This window comes from Pteropus vampyrus, unplaced genomic scaffold (genome assembly GCF_000151845.1).
Source record: "Pteropus vampyrus isolate Shadow unplaced genomic scaffold, Pvam_2.0 Scaffold129, whole genome shotgun sequence".
In the NCBI taxonomy this organism is placed as follows: Eukaryota; Metazoa; Chordata; class Mammalia; order Chiroptera; family Pteropodidae; genus Pteropus; species Pteropus vampyrus.
Window position 1 is genome coordinate 872,950 of NW_011888910.1, and position 14,815 is coordinate 887,764.

The 14,815-nt window shown below is 39.8% G+C and overlaps 2 protein-coding genes across 7 annotated transcripts in view; both read right to left on the bottom strand.

Moving 5' to 3' along the window:
* Positions 1 to 319, bottom strand: part of SNRNP48 (small nuclear ribonucleoprotein U11/U12 subunit 48) — a 28,072-nt gene extending 27,753 nt beyond the window's left edge. For 2 of the 3 annotated variants that reach the window (XM_011367027.2, XM_011367031.2), the window contains exon 1: positions 126 to 319. In XM_011367027.2, the coding sequence (XP_011365329.1) occupies positions 126 to 275 (150 nt within the window). In that variant the 5' untranslated portion in view covers positions 276 to 319. Of the gene's footprint in view, positions 1 to 119 lie in introns of all 3 variants that reach the window. The other variant, XM_011367029.2, reaches the window with a different exon arrangement.
* A 3,280-nt stretch (positions 320 to 3,599) lies between these two features.
* DSP (desmoplakin) overlaps positions 3,600 to 14,815 on the bottom strand; it is a 42,490-nt gene continuing 31,274 nt past the window's right edge. For 2 of the 4 annotated variants that reach the window (XM_011367032.2, XM_023534645.1), the window contains 7 exons: positions 14,567 to 14,760; positions 13,366 to 13,528; positions 12,792 to 12,875; positions 12,258 to 12,365; positions 11,575 to 11,673; positions 8,490 to 10,784; positions 3,600 to 7,518 (listed from right to left, as the gene is read on the bottom strand). In XM_011367032.2, coding sequence (XP_011365334.1) covers positions 4,285 to 7,518; positions 8,490 to 10,784; positions 11,575 to 11,673; positions 12,258 to 12,365; positions 12,792 to 12,875; positions 13,366 to 13,528; positions 14,567 to 14,760 — 6,177 coding nt within the window. In that variant the 3' untranslated portion in view covers positions 3,600 to 4,284. The remainder of the gene's footprint in view (positions 7,519 to 8,489; positions 10,785 to 11,574; positions 11,674 to 12,257; positions 12,366 to 12,791; positions 12,876 to 13,365; positions 13,529 to 14,566; positions 14,761 to 14,815) is intronic. The other 2 variants (XM_011367034.2, XM_023534646.1) reach the window with 2 other exon arrangements.

Genomic DNA, 14,815 nt, shown 5'->3' on the forward strand with positions numbered 1-14,815 from the left:
GGGGGCGGGGGTGCTCCCATTACCTCCCCTCCGCGGTTCCCCGCGCGAATTCCTCCACAGCCAGAGAAGACTGCAGGCTGAAGGCCCCCAAAGGAACCCCGCGCGCCCAAACCCCTTACCTCTGCCGCCTCCTCCTCCCCAGGGTCCAGCCGATCCAGGCTCCAGCCCAAGGACACCGTCACCTCCTCCAGAGTCCGACAGCAGTTCTCCACGAACTCGGTCAGCTCCTCCTGCAGCCGTCGCCGGTCCTCCACCGGAGGAGGATCATCCTCCATGGCCGCGCCGGCCGCGCCACAGAGAAACTGCCGAACTGCCGGCCGCGCGCGCGGGATTCTGGGAGCTGTGGGCGGAGCACAGCGCCCCGTGACTAGAACCGCCTATAGGGAAGGGTCCCGGGAAGGGCCGGAGTTGTCATTTTGAGAGGTTTTCCTCTCTTCCAAATATCGCTACTTTTGTAACTGCCCCTCACAGCCTTTGCTCCTGGTCTTGCCTCAACAGCATCCCGCCCCACCCAAACTCAAAAAAATATAGTTTATATCCAAAAAAAGTTTAAAGAATAGTACAATTAGGATTAGCATAGCCATCTTCATTAATTAACATGTAGCCGCGTTTCCTTTCCCTTGCTCTCCACATACACCGTCAGCCCCACACACTATTTTTGCTGAATTATTTAAAAGTTGCAGATACTTCACTCCAAATGTCTGTATCTCTAAGAATGTTTTTCTACGTAATCACAATACATGATCAAACCTAGAAAATTAATAATTTCATAATATCTAATATACAGCTCATAAATTTCTCATTGTCCCAAAAATTCCTTTTATAGCTGTTTTATTTTTTCAATCCATGACTTATAATTGGTTATTATCTCTTTTAATCTAAAACAGCCTCTGCTACTCTCCTTTTAAAATTAAGTCATTGAATTTTGTCAAGAACCTCAGACAGTTGTCGTAGAATGTCCCTTTTTCAGGATTTGTCAGATATTTTTTTCCTTTATGATTAGATTAGTGTAAGCGGTCTTGCAGGATGTGTATCTCTTTATTACATCACAGAGGACACATATTTTAGATTCTCCTGTTATTAGTAATGTGCAATTTGATAACTTGATAAAGGTAGTGGCTGTATCATTCCATTTTAATAGTACATTTCCTCTTGGTAATTGGTAATCTCTGAGATGTTAGCATGAGGCCATGTGAATGCCCTGTTCCCCATCAGAGAATACTTCAATGAATTTGTACGATGTTAGGAACTATAAGTGATAATTCTTTAATTCTACCATGGCTTCTACTTATTAGCTAGCATTATTTCTTACATCTTCATTTTGTTGTTTCACTATGCAACCAAGGTGTTGATTTATTAAATTGTTTTTAATTCATTACTACTACTCTATTACCCGCTTAATTTTTGTTGATTCTCAAATTGTCCCAAATTTGACCAGGGGAAGCCACTTTAAACCACTCCTTGTCTTTTCGACATGTCCCCATTGATCCTTGAATGCTTCCTTACTTTAACACAAGCTTACTTTGTACATTTCCTACCCAAGATCTGGAATCAGCCCTTTTAATTTCCCCACATAGTTTCAACTCCCAGAATCCAATCTCTCTTATGTTATTTTATTCAAGCCTGATGCCAAATCTTTGCTTCCCTTTGCACTTGTATCCACCAGATGAAGAAACAAACTGTGTAGGAAATTTTTGTGAACAGCTGTTTCCAAAGGCAAATAGCACAGTTCTCTGACCTACAAAAAAAGGGTGATGAGTGTAAAAAGGCAGTACTAGAAAATGTGGAAGTAGATCAATAGCCGTAAGCAGATGTGGGTTAAGGGATGAGTTCTTGAAGTTTATTCATACTCTGCCTACAGCATCTTTTTTTTATTTGCATTCATAGAGCCCAGCAGCCTGGAAAATGTGAGGCTATTTGGATGTGAAATGATTTTCACTTGACAAATTTTATTTATTTCCCTTTTTGGTAGATGCACCATGTATGTGAACCAATTCAAAACTTAATGCAGGTCAAATATGTCCTTTCTCCAGGACACAGCCCATCCTCATCTAAGAGCTTAATGACAACTTTAGCAGCAGCTTGGAGGAAGTGTACTGTTTCAACCTTAGGAACTACTTTATACTGATCTGTTTAATAATCATTTTTCTAGAGCAGTCTCCTGCCCCATTCTAGATTACGCCTCTGTAATGGGCTGAATTGTGTTGTCCCTCCCCTTCCCACCCCGCCAAAAAAAAAAAAAAAAATCACGCTTAATCTCTAACCCCCAATGTGACTGTATTTGGAGATATGGCCTTAAAAAGGAGATAATTAAGGTTAAATATTATAAGGATGGGGCCCTAATGTGATAGGACTAGTGTCCTTATAAGACGAGGAAAAGACACCAGAGCTCCCTCCCTACCCAATACTGCCCACAAGACAAAGTTGTCACCAGCCATGGACGACACCTTGATCTTAGACTTCTAATCTCCAGAACTATGAGAAAATAAATTTGTTTAAGCCATGCATCTGAGCTATCTTATTATGGCGGCCTAAGCTAACACAGCCTCCTAGCTCTCCTATACGGAACTTCCTTCATTTACCCCAAAACAGCATTTATCACATATTATTTTTTTCTTCCTTTTATATTACGAGGGCTATTTTTGTACCATGTGCTCCCTATCATGGAATACACAGCTTCTGGCACAATATGTGGCACACAGAACTCAATATTTAGTGAATGAAATTAATTACAAGTCCTCCAGATTGGGAGAGAAGCAAGGGGAAGAGTTAAGAAATGAATGCTATTTTCACTCTAAGTACCAAAACCCCAATAATTTAAGTGTTATCTTAAATATGATCTTTTTTGTTGTATACAATTAGCATTCCATTTGCTTTCCCATTTTCTACCTGTACTATAAAATTCGATTGTATTAATATATTACTGGCATATGCAAGTTGTCCCACTGATTGCTTTATGTTCTGTTCCCATCTAGACTGCAAAAACCTGAAGTCAGGGGGCCTCTAAATTCTATCTCCTCATAGCACCTAGCTAAATACTAGACACAAAACAGGTATTTAGTAAAGTGATGTTAACTTAATGACAAATGTCTCAATCTCAAGTTTCTCTTTGATCCAAAGAATAGGCTTATATTTCATTGTCCTTCAGCAGAGATGCAAGAACTCTTCAGGAACTATGTTCATCGATTCAAGGACAATTCTTTTAGGGGACAAAATAAAAAACCATGTATTTTAAGTATAGCCAAAATAGAATCTTAGCCACCTCATGTGTTTTAAATGTTATGATGATGACTTTTGCCCATGGTACTTGGCACTCACTGTCAGAATAAGCTAAAACTGGCTATTGACCTCTAGCCTGGCCTCTTTACACAGGCTTCTTTCCAAGGACTCTACCTGGTACACAACAGGCACGCAAGAAAATTTTTTTAACACTAACATCAAAGACCAAATTCTAACAAGAATTTAGAACTAAATATTTTGTAAATGATTTTTCTTAATATGTATTTCATAAACAGATGTTTTAGACATTTTACAATAATCAAAAAGCTGCCGCTAAATGCTCTTATGTGTATAAACATATTAAATCAAAACACAAAAAATTTCAAAAGTCTAAAAGTTTATTGCCAGAATAGCAAACTTCATAGGCAGCTTTTTAAAGTACATTGAAAATGACAAGCAAAATAAACAGAAAACTTTGACCAAAGAAAAGCAAAGATTGCTATCATGCACAAACAGTCAAATTAATACCAAACCAAACAGGTACATAAGAGTATATGGGCCATACGATCCAATTCTAAAACTAAAAAAGACTCATTCCAAAATGCTTAAGTTTGGGTGGGTTTCTTCAGGGTAGGGAGGAGGATAATTTTCTCCTAATACAGAAAATGAAAATATTTAGGTAATAACCAAAATGATGACTAAAATATCAATGATCGATTTAATTTTCAACTCCAAGAGCAGAAATCTGTATTATAGGCCAAAAGAAGTTCAAGAATGGATCAAAAACCTAAACACAGAAGAAACAAATTCTAAATTCGATTTGTGCTATCCTTACAACTGATTACCACTTCATGTACACTACATCCAGTGTATTACATTAGTTAAGATGAGCTAAGAAGATAAAAAGCCAGAACAGCCTTTATTATTTGATTTCAAACATGCCTATATTTCCTTAAGCCATTAGAAAATTATATCACTATATGCTAAGCATTAGATTTTATTATTTAATAAAATGAAAATTCATATAAATGAAGTCAAGGCAGAGCAACCATTTCCAACCGACTACTAGTGCCCAATAGAGCTACTGCTAAAGGAGTAGGAGTAAGAGTAGGAAGAATTCCCTGTTGCATCAAAGCTTCCTCTTCGGGACCCACTTCGGGAACCAGAACGAGAGCCAGAGCGAGACCCAGAGCGGGACCCAGAACGGGAGCCTGGAGCAGAAGACATGTTATAAGGGCTTGGCAAACCCTTGGATGAAACAGAGGCAGCCTCCAGAAGGCGTAGACCACTGATATCTTCCACCATGGAGCGATTCATAGCATCTTTATAGGATATTTTTAATTTGGTTTTGGGGCAGGTCAGGATTTTGGCATAGCTGCTGGTGTCTTGCAGCCTCTGAGCTGCTCGGCCGTCGATAAACCCCTTTCTGATGGCTTCTTCCGTGCTTATCCTCCCATGCACTTCCGGGTCAACTAGGCCTCCAGTGAGGTACTGGAACTCCAGGAAGCGCTGACCCGCTTCATAGGGAAGCCATTTTTCTTTCACTGCCTCTGCCGCTGACATCTTCTTTCCCTTCATACCTTCAAAGCCAATGAAGGCTTTCTGAGCAGGCTTCAGCCTGGTGGCCATATCTTGATCAATCAGGCCCTGGGAGATTGCATCCTGAAGTGACAATTTCTGACCAGTGGTTGGATGGATGATGCCACCTGTGCAGGCCTGAGCCTCCAGAAGCCTCTGACCAGTGATGCTATCCACAATGCCCCGTTCTATGCCTTCTGCAATGGAGATTTTCTCCAGGTTTTCTGTGTCAAAGATGGCTGCAATAGGGCTCGATTCTTCCAGAGGTTCAGACAGAGAGCTGCTCTTAATGGTTAAATTCCTGACACTGGATATGGTAGAAATCTTACTTACCGACTCATGTCGGGAGTTGCTAAAAACATCATCACTGGCACTACCACCCATGCTACTGCTATTGCCGACACCATTTTTCAAGGAGATCATATCGGCAAACTGAGTGAGGCTGAGGCTGCCAGATCGGTACTGATCAAAGAACTTCCTATCAACGAGGCCCTTGTCAATAGCATCTTGAATATCATACTGGCTACCTGTCTTCCTATCTACCAGGACCACCCTGGTAGAACCATCAGATCCAGTGATGGTTATTTCTTCCCACTCACATTCCTGCTCACACAGTTCTTTAAAGGTTTCATAATCTATAAGGCCCTTCTTGTAGGCCTCCTGAACAGACATCTCCTTGTTGGTTTCTGGGTCAACGATGACCACTCTACGCTTCCTGAGAGTATTTTTCTGTGATGTCTGCACCTGTTTCTTCTTTTCTTTCAGAGGCAGTAGGCAGAGCCCTGTTTCCTCATCCTTGATGCATCTTTCTTTTAGTTGCAGATAAGTAAGATTTTCTTCAGTGTTTGGGTCAAAAAATCCTTTTGTATCATCACTTGGATCTGAGAGAATGTCACTGAGCTCCTCATTAAAGTAGCCCCTCTTGTATGCCATATCAACTGGTAATCGATGGCTCTCTTTTGGGTCGATGATCCCACCTGTTGCAATCTGTGCCTCTAATAAGCGAATGCCATGGCCCTTCTCAATGAGTTCCTTGTTCATGGCTTGGAACAAAGAGATGATGTTTCCCGTTTCAGGATCGTTATACCCAGTGACAGCTCGTTCTGCAGACAGGAGCTTCTCTTTGAACTCAATACCCACTAGACCCCTTTTATAGGCTTCCTCCACTGGTAACCTCAAGTTGCTAACAGGATCCACTATGAAGCCAGTGGCTGCTTGGGCTTCTAGCAACTCCAGAGCAGTACCAGGTCGGACCAAGCCAATTTTCATGGCCTCGTAAATGCCAAGCTTCTGTTTTGTCGTCTCATTGTATATGCCTGCTATGCAGCTTGAACCCTGAAGGAAGTCCTTAATTCTCTCACCAACCTCGTCATAAGAAATTCGACCTGATTCCAGTTCATTTACAGTGGACATTCCCAATATACCAGAATCTACTAGCTCAGAGACGGTCACGGGTTGTCTGATTCCTTGGAAGGACATACTTCTCTTCTGTACCGACAGCAAGAGCAGACCAGTGTGGGGTTCGATTCTGCATCGTTCCCTCAGCTGCATGTAACTGACCTTCTTTTTGGTGACTGGATCCACAAAGTTTTTCTGACTATCTCGGGGATCGTTTAGGGACCGATACAAATCTCTGTCAATCAGCCCACGGGCTAAGGCTACATCTTTTGGCAAAAAGACACTGTTCACGGGGTCCACTATACCCCCTGAAGCAATCTGGGCTTCCAGCAGACGCATTCCAGTTTCTCTATCAATCAAATTTTTCTTGATAGCTTCTGAAAGAGATACTGTCTTGCCTGAAAATGGATCATCGAAACCAGTAATAGCTTTTTCTGCTGTATATATCTGTTGACGGTCGTCAAAGTCGATGAGGTCCCGAGCTATTGCATTGTCAACAGTCAGCTTCTCATTCCTGTGGGGATCAATTATACCACCTGTAGCTGCCTGGGCTTCCAGAAGCATGACTGTGGATTCTGGAGTGATTAATTTCTTTCTCTTGGCTTCTACCAAAGAGTACTTTTCCTTAGGGGAAGTAGAAGCTCCAGCAATAGCTCCTGCTCCTCGAAGGAAAGGCTGGATTTCAGAAGCAACTTCTTCTACTGACTTTTTCCCCTTCAACAGTTTGTCCAAAGTTGTTTTGTCAATCAGCTGGCACTCATAGAGCTGCATCGCTGTCACCTTCTTCCTCAGTCCATCAAACACGAGCTTGGAGGAGTCAACAGTCCATTCGTACTCAGTCTGGGTCTCCCGATGGGACCCATATGGGCGCTGTTTGAGTTTGTCAATTTCCCTCTGAAGTCGGCAGCGTTCTGTTTCCAACTGTGACTGGGTATCCCTGGTAGAATCCTCCAACTTTCGCCTGCACCTCTCTTCGATCCTCTTGATCTCTGCTTGGAGTCTTTCAATCTCACTTCTAAGGCTGTTCTTCTCTCTCTCACTTTTTTCTCTTTCTGATTCTATCTTCCTAATAGCCTCTTCCTTGCGGGAATATTGAGTTTTCCACTGGTTAAGGTCATTCTGGATTTGCTGTTTCTCACACTCCAGGCGCTGTTTCACCCTACTTTCTGCCTCTAGAGTTGCTTTCGCGCGGTTCAGCTCATCCTCCAGCCTCTGCAGCCTGATCTTGTCTTGCTCCAGAACTTTGATTTTCACCAGAAGGCTCTCTCGTTCCTGCACCACCTGAGTGCACTGACTCTTTGATTCCTGAATCCTGTTAGATGCCTAGAATTTAAAAAGAAAGAAATGGGAAAAAATGTTTTGATCATATCATATGACTACCACGATTTAACCTCTTTTCTTACTTTTTTAAAAAAACTTGTTTACTTATTTTCCCTTTCTCTGATTTCCCTAGATATACTGATATTTTTTTATCTTACAAATTCATGAAAAAATTCTGTAGATATATGTTGCCACTTTAAAAAATGGCTTCATACTTACTATTTTTTCCATAAAAGGAATTGGAAATTGTAGGCCTGTCTTTCTTGTAACAGTAATTATGGTTTGAAAAAATTGGGGGAGTTTTGTTCCACGTAATTACATCTGCTATACCTACATCTCGCTTAATACAGCTATAATACCAGGTTTAAAAAAGCAATAAAAATTTATGGTTATATATACACACCCCGCGCCCAGCCCCACACAAATATTGTCTATAGAAGTCAAATGTATCAGAAATTAAAGAAATTATTTTTAAATTAGGAGTTAAAAGAATAAAAGCCAAACAAAAAGGGCCATGATCAAAAGAATAGAATAATGCATGCAGAAAAATCATGTAAGCAAGAGAGAAAAAATGTTTTTTAAATTGCGTAGAAAACACCTATGACACGGCTTTTATTTAGGAAATTTTTAGTTAAAAATGTAGGTCACAGCAAATATGTAAGAGCTATCTTCTAGAAAATAGAGTGGAACACTCAGAGGAAGTGATCTCAGCTGTCATACCATGCTAAAGTTCTAAAAGCAGAGCCAAACACAGGTTACACACAGATTGGCACTTGATGCAGCCACAGAATAGAAGGGCAACGAGTACTGAAGCTACTTTAAAGCAGTTGTGTGGATGACAGATAATAGTAAAGCAGTAAAAAGAAAAATCAGATTGTGCAAGCATCCATCTCAGAAGCAAGAGCACAGTTAAGACGATAATGGAGTGAATTATCTGAGAGACAGTGGAGCTGTGATCAAATATTTGTGAATACCTCTAAAGCCTGCTTTTGGAATTTCTCAATTTCCTGTCTCAAATTTTCCCTCTCTCTCTGTAAATCATTAATCAGCCCCTGCAGTTCCAGGGTTCGGTTGTTGCTGATTTGCAGCTGGCTCCTTAGTTCAGAGATGGTTGCGTTTTTATCACTATCCACTTCATTTCGGCCCCTTCTGAGGTCATCATATTCCAGCCTCAGGTTTCGTAGTTCTTCCTCCAACATCAAGTGCTCCTTGGTCAGGTTCTCTGTGAGAGACTGCAGCCTCTCGATTTCTATTTTGCTTTCATTTAAGCTTCTGCTTTTATCTTCTATTGCCTTCTGGAAATGCTCATTCCTCAAGTGAGCCTGTTTGACGTTTTCTTGTTCCTGGAGCAACTGCCGCTTCAGGGCCTCGACCTCCAAGGAGAGCCTCCTCAGCTCTTCCTGGGTCCTCTGCTTTTCCCTCAGGTGGCCATCTAAAACATCTCTCTGCTGCCGGAGGTCATCCTCGCTCCTTTTCTTAACAATGGACACCTGCTCCAGCTGTTGGGTCAGGCTGGTGATTTTTACTGCTTGCTCTTTCAAAGATTTCCTCATGCCTTCCAGCTCCTCCTCTAGCTGCTTCCGCTTGGAGGAGTCGTCTGAGGCTGTCCTCTTCAGCCAATTCAGCTCATCTTCCACTTTCTGCTTCTGTACCTGCAAGTCTTTCAGAGAATTCTGGAATCTTGTGATATCCTGGTCCTTCACAGACCTCTCCTGGGAAATCCTTTCATAGTCAATTTTCAGGCGCGTTAGTTCTTTCTCCTGAACTTTCAATTTGCTTATTGTCTCTGTTGCACTATTATTTGCTTTCTGCAGATCATACTGAGCCCTTTGCAATTTAGCATTTTCATCTTCCAGGCATTTCCGTTCCTTTGTTTCTGTTTCTACAAGTTGTTTTAATCTGTCAATTTCTCTGTTTTTATCCTGGATCGTCTTTGCAGCATCATCAAGAGATTGCTTATATCTCAGGCTCTCTTCTGTTCGAATCTGAGTGACCTGTCTCAGTTCAATCTCCAGCTGCTGCTTTCTCTGAGACACCTCTGAACCAGTGGCCTTTTGCTGTTGGGCAGTTTCTTCGACCCTCCGCAGATTCTCCGTGGTCTGGGCTAAAGTGTTCTTCAGCCTCTTTATTTCTTCAGATAGGCTCCTGTTTTCTCGGGTGAGGTTATCTATCTGGGTTCGGTAGCCACTGGTGTCATCTTCCTTCTGCATGGTGAGCTGGTGGATGGTCGTCTTGGTGATGTTGATCTCTGTCTCGAACTGGTTTTTTAAGCTAATGATTTCCTCATCGTAACTGTTTCTTACCTTAGCCAGTTCATTTTCATATTCCCAGCGGCGCTTGGCCTCCTCCTGAAACTCAGCTTTAAGTCTTTCAATCTCCTTATTTTTGTCCTGAATGGTCTTTGCAGCCTGCTCCAGGGACTGCTTGTGTCTTGCATTGTCCTCTGAGCGCTGCTGGATGACCTGCTTAAGCTCTATCTCCAGATGCTGCTTCTTCTGCATCACCTCAGAGCCACAGGCTTTTTGCTGAAGAGCATCTTCTTCGGCCCGCCTTCGCTGCTCGGTGGTCTGCAGGATGCTGTCATTCAGCCTGACAATTTCATCCTTCAGATCTCGATTTTCCCTTGAGAGTCTATCAAGCTGGTTTCTAAGATTTTTGGAATCATCCTCTTTTTGCATGGATATCTCCTTGATGGTGGTCTTCGTAATGTTAATCTCTGTTTCAAACTTGTTCCTTAAATTACTCATCTCCTCATTATAGTGGTTTCTTACCTTTGCCAGCTCATTTTCATATTCTCTCTTCCGGTTGCTCTCCTCCTGCAGAAGAACCCTCAACCTTTCTATCTCGTACTCCTTCTCCTTGATGGTTTTCTCAGACTCTATTTTTTGCCAGCCAAGGCTCTCCTTCTCACATTGCCTTGCTTTCTGCAGTTGGTCATAGTCATTCTTCTGTTGGTCAAATCTGTCTTCCACTGCCTTTCTTCTTCTCTTTTCATCTTCAATCTCATAAGTAAGTCTAGTGATCTTCTCATTGAGTTCTTTTATTTGGCCATAGCACTTGTCTAGATTTTGCTTAGCTGCCTTTCCATCCAGCTCAGCTTGTCTCTTTAGTTCCTCTAGGCTTACAAGCTTTGCTTTGAACTGGGAACACTCTGTCTGGTATTTCTGCAGATTCTGATCCAGGAATTTGTTCTTATTACAGTTTTCAGAGTTGGCATCTCGGGCCAGTCTGAGCTCTTCTTCCAAAACTTCAATCTTGGTGTTTTTCAGCTGTGAAAGTAAAGTCAGAAATATGTTTTATTACAAGATAAATAAATATTTCATATCCCAAGGAAAAAGCAGTACTTTTCCCCTCCCAGATCAATGTACATTCTCATTTCTCTTTACACACCTGCACGTGTATGCACATGCACACACAGGCACGCAAACAAGCACACACATGTGCATATACCCACCACGCGAATAAGCAAGCACATAAAGAGTAATATAAGACAAAAACTACTTGACAAAAATTCAAGAAATCTGTATTCTCCTCATAATTCTTTCATCAGTTGCTGGTGTGGTCTTAATAAATGATATATCTTTGAAATATCAGCTTCCTCATCTGTAAATGAGGTAATTCCAAAATCAAAAGCCTCTCATTTCATAAATTATGTTTCCTTTACTTCCAGGTATAAAATAAGTTTCCATTTAAACTCAATTTAAGTATTAGAAATGAAGAATAAGTTAATCACTCAACATGAAAAATCCAAATGCAGCTAGTCCAGGATATTCTTATTCTTAACTTAACACAAAGAAGTAAAGAAAATTTCTTGACCAAACATTAAATGAAATTACTGGTTTTGTGCAAAATAAAATAGCTGTAATTTTGCAAATATTACCTAAGTCCATTTTGGAGCATGGGACTAACCCCAGGCTTACGAGCAAACTATATTATATTGTGTAGAGGAAATACAGTTTTACCAGTGAGTGTATCCAAATCCATGTTATAATGAGGCAGTAATAATAAAGTTCTATTCCATTTTATTTTTTGATGCTCCAAGGAAATAGAGTAAATTACCTTCAGATCTTCTAAACTCTTCAGCATCTCACTTAAGAACCTGTAATAGTCTCCAGACCTTGTAAGTAGCTCTATGTATCGAGCATGCATATCTGCAGCCTTGAAGAAAAGGAGTAAAAGGGGGAAAATATATATTATATTCCAAAAAAGTCCTATGCCAGTTGACTGATTTTATTTTCTAAAACAATGAAATAGCAAAAATTATAGTTTAAAGAGTGAATTCCCTTCTTTCTTGCATGCTAATGCCAAATTCTAGAAGTACAACAAAACAAAGGGCTAAAAACATTGTACTCCATCCTCATCACTCCAGGGTGTTTCTCCTAAACCATCTGACAGGTGATGCTCTCTGACATCTTTGGGAAGAAGATGTCTTTTTGAAATCCACTAGATATTTTCCACTTTTTAAGAGTCTCCCTCATTACACCCAGAATTTAAGCCCAATTTCTGCAAATACTCTAATATATAGACAACAGATTCAGACTTCCACTGATAATTTCCTAAAATGCATCAAATATTGATGACTCACACTAGAGGGAACATAACCTACTATTCTACCTTTTCAAATGGATACCCTATAACAAGGGATGAACTCAGGAACTGTAGGGAAGACAGGAAAGAGGCAGAGAGTAGAGAAGAGGCAGAAAGAAGGGCAGGCCCTAAGAGATATGGAATGATGCATATACCTCTTGCAGAATCACTCCAGAAGGAGACTGAACCATGGACCTCTTGATAGGTATGTTCAGTAAAGTTTCCAGTCCTGAGGTGTATGATGCCAGCTGGAGTTCATAATCCTGCAGAACAATGAAGATTAAGAAAAATAGACTTGATGAATTTAAAAGGAGTCACTGACAGATACAATTCCACAGTTTTGAGTCATCAACCTGTATTTTTAATGATCAACCCCAAAGGCTATCATGAGCATCTAGTGCCCAACCAGCTAATATTACATTATTAAACCAAGCAGTACATCTTTATATGCTAATTGGAGAATTTTTCACATTTGAAGAATGATGACTGGACTATTCCCACAGATATTACCAATGTGAAATGAATTCAAGTTAATGGGTAACAAATTTTTATGCTTAGTTCATAAGAGAATATATAAAATCCATAATTGCTATCTTCAAGAAGTTTATCATCTTAAAAGTGTATCAGAAAATAATGTAGTTAATAATATTCTTGATGAAATACCAACATTCTTTGTAAGACCAACATACCTTAATTGAATTTGCACAAAGTTCAGCATGTTTTTGAACTTCTTCCGATTTGTCTCGTTTGCCAGAAATTTCATTATGCAAGTTCTATATAAAAAATAAAATATTTACAAATGTTAAAGTATATAAATATTTTTAAATAAATGTTATTTCACTCTTTAACCACTGTTATTTTTTTTTCCTCAGTTTATTACTACATGTACTGACCCATATTCTCAAAATTAAACCTTAGGAGATGAGCATGTTTTTCTATTCTGCAGAAAAAAGAAAGATCTTCCACTTCTTATTATCTACCTAGAAGGTTACTTTCTAGTCAGTACTCTTTTTCTGGTCCTTTCACTTCAATTTATAAAGATATTTATTACAACGTTACATTATTGCTATGTTCATAATTACATTTCTTTGTAAACATCTAAATTGTTTTTCCTCTGGGCAGTCTTTAAGCATTCACAAAATGGGCTAGTAATATTAAATATTTATCATTTCAAACCTAGACACTGCTATGAAAACCAGAGAAAACTACAGCTTACACCCAAATAATTTCAAAACAGCTATGGAAAGGCAACTTGGCTTATACCTTCTGCTCATTCAAAAATCTCATGACTGTGTTGGAATCTCCAAACTTCATGGATTCTAAGGAATCTTGGCGGCGTTTGGCATCATAGAGCCATTTGCAGAAAGCCTGATAGTTATCACGATAATTCCTCAATTGCTTAATTTGTTTTTCCAGGTCCCATAATCTAGGAAAAAAACAAATAAAATTATAAAAATTGTCAAAGCATTGTTACTGTTCCTCAAAGTATTTTTTACAGAGTTATCACAAGACCCAGCAATGCCACTTGGTACATACACAAGAGAAATGAAAAGATACATCCACACAAAAAGTTATACATGAATGTTCATAGCAGCATTTTTCATAATTGTCAAAAATTGGAAACAATTCAAATATCCATCAATTGATAAAAGGATAAATAAAATATGGTATAGCCAGACATGGAATGTTCTCAGCCATCAAAAGAAATGGGGTACTGAAACATGCTATACCATGTTGAACCTTGAAAACATTATGCCAAGTGAAAAAAGCCAGCCATGAAATGACCACATGTCGTTTGATTGCATAAAATGTCCAGAATAGGCAAATCTATAGAGACAGAAAGTAGACTGGTGGTTGCCTGGGGCTGGGGGGGTTGAAAGCAGTGACTGCTAGTGGGTATAGGGTTTCTTTTTTGGGGTGTCAAAATGTTCTAAACTTAGATTATGGTGATGGATATATAATTCTGAATACACTAAAGATCACTGAATTGTATGATGCGTGAATTTTATATTAACAAAGATACTTTTAGAAAGCACCACTAGTAAAATGAAATACAAACAAGATTTGGATTTTTTAAAACCCTCATTTGTGGTAAGCGTTTATTTTGTATATGATTTAATTTTCATAAAACTTTTGGAGAATATTCACTCTAAGAATCTACTTCTCCCAACAGTCATAACAAGTGTTTATAGGGTACAAAAGAGCTTAATCAATGGTTTCCACTGTTTTTCTAAGAACTGGGATGGCACCTGGCACCTGGCATGGGTTGGTTCAGGCTTGGCCAATGTGATATACTCCGTTTCCATTTCTAACAAAGCTGCCTAACAGGCAGTCCATAATGAGAACACCTATTATGCTAACTTTCACACACAGCAAAACCACTGTTTTTTATAGTGATTATTTCAAGTAATATTATCCTGGGGACAACCAAATGGGAAGAAAGTGCAGAAGGAGGTCGGCATACCTGAAGTCTATCTGTTTATCTATTCTTTGCCAGCGATCTGTCAGTTGTGTGACTTTTTCACTGAATTTGATCAGATCCAGGTCATAAAGTGGATACTGCTGTGAAGTCTGGGAGTGGATCTGCTGGGCTCTCTGCAATTCTGTCGTCATGGTGGCCAACAGTGATTTCTTCAAGTTCAAGTCATTTTTAATTTTCTGTCATAAGACAAAAAAGAGCACAAACTCATCTCATCTCCCACTTTATGCTATA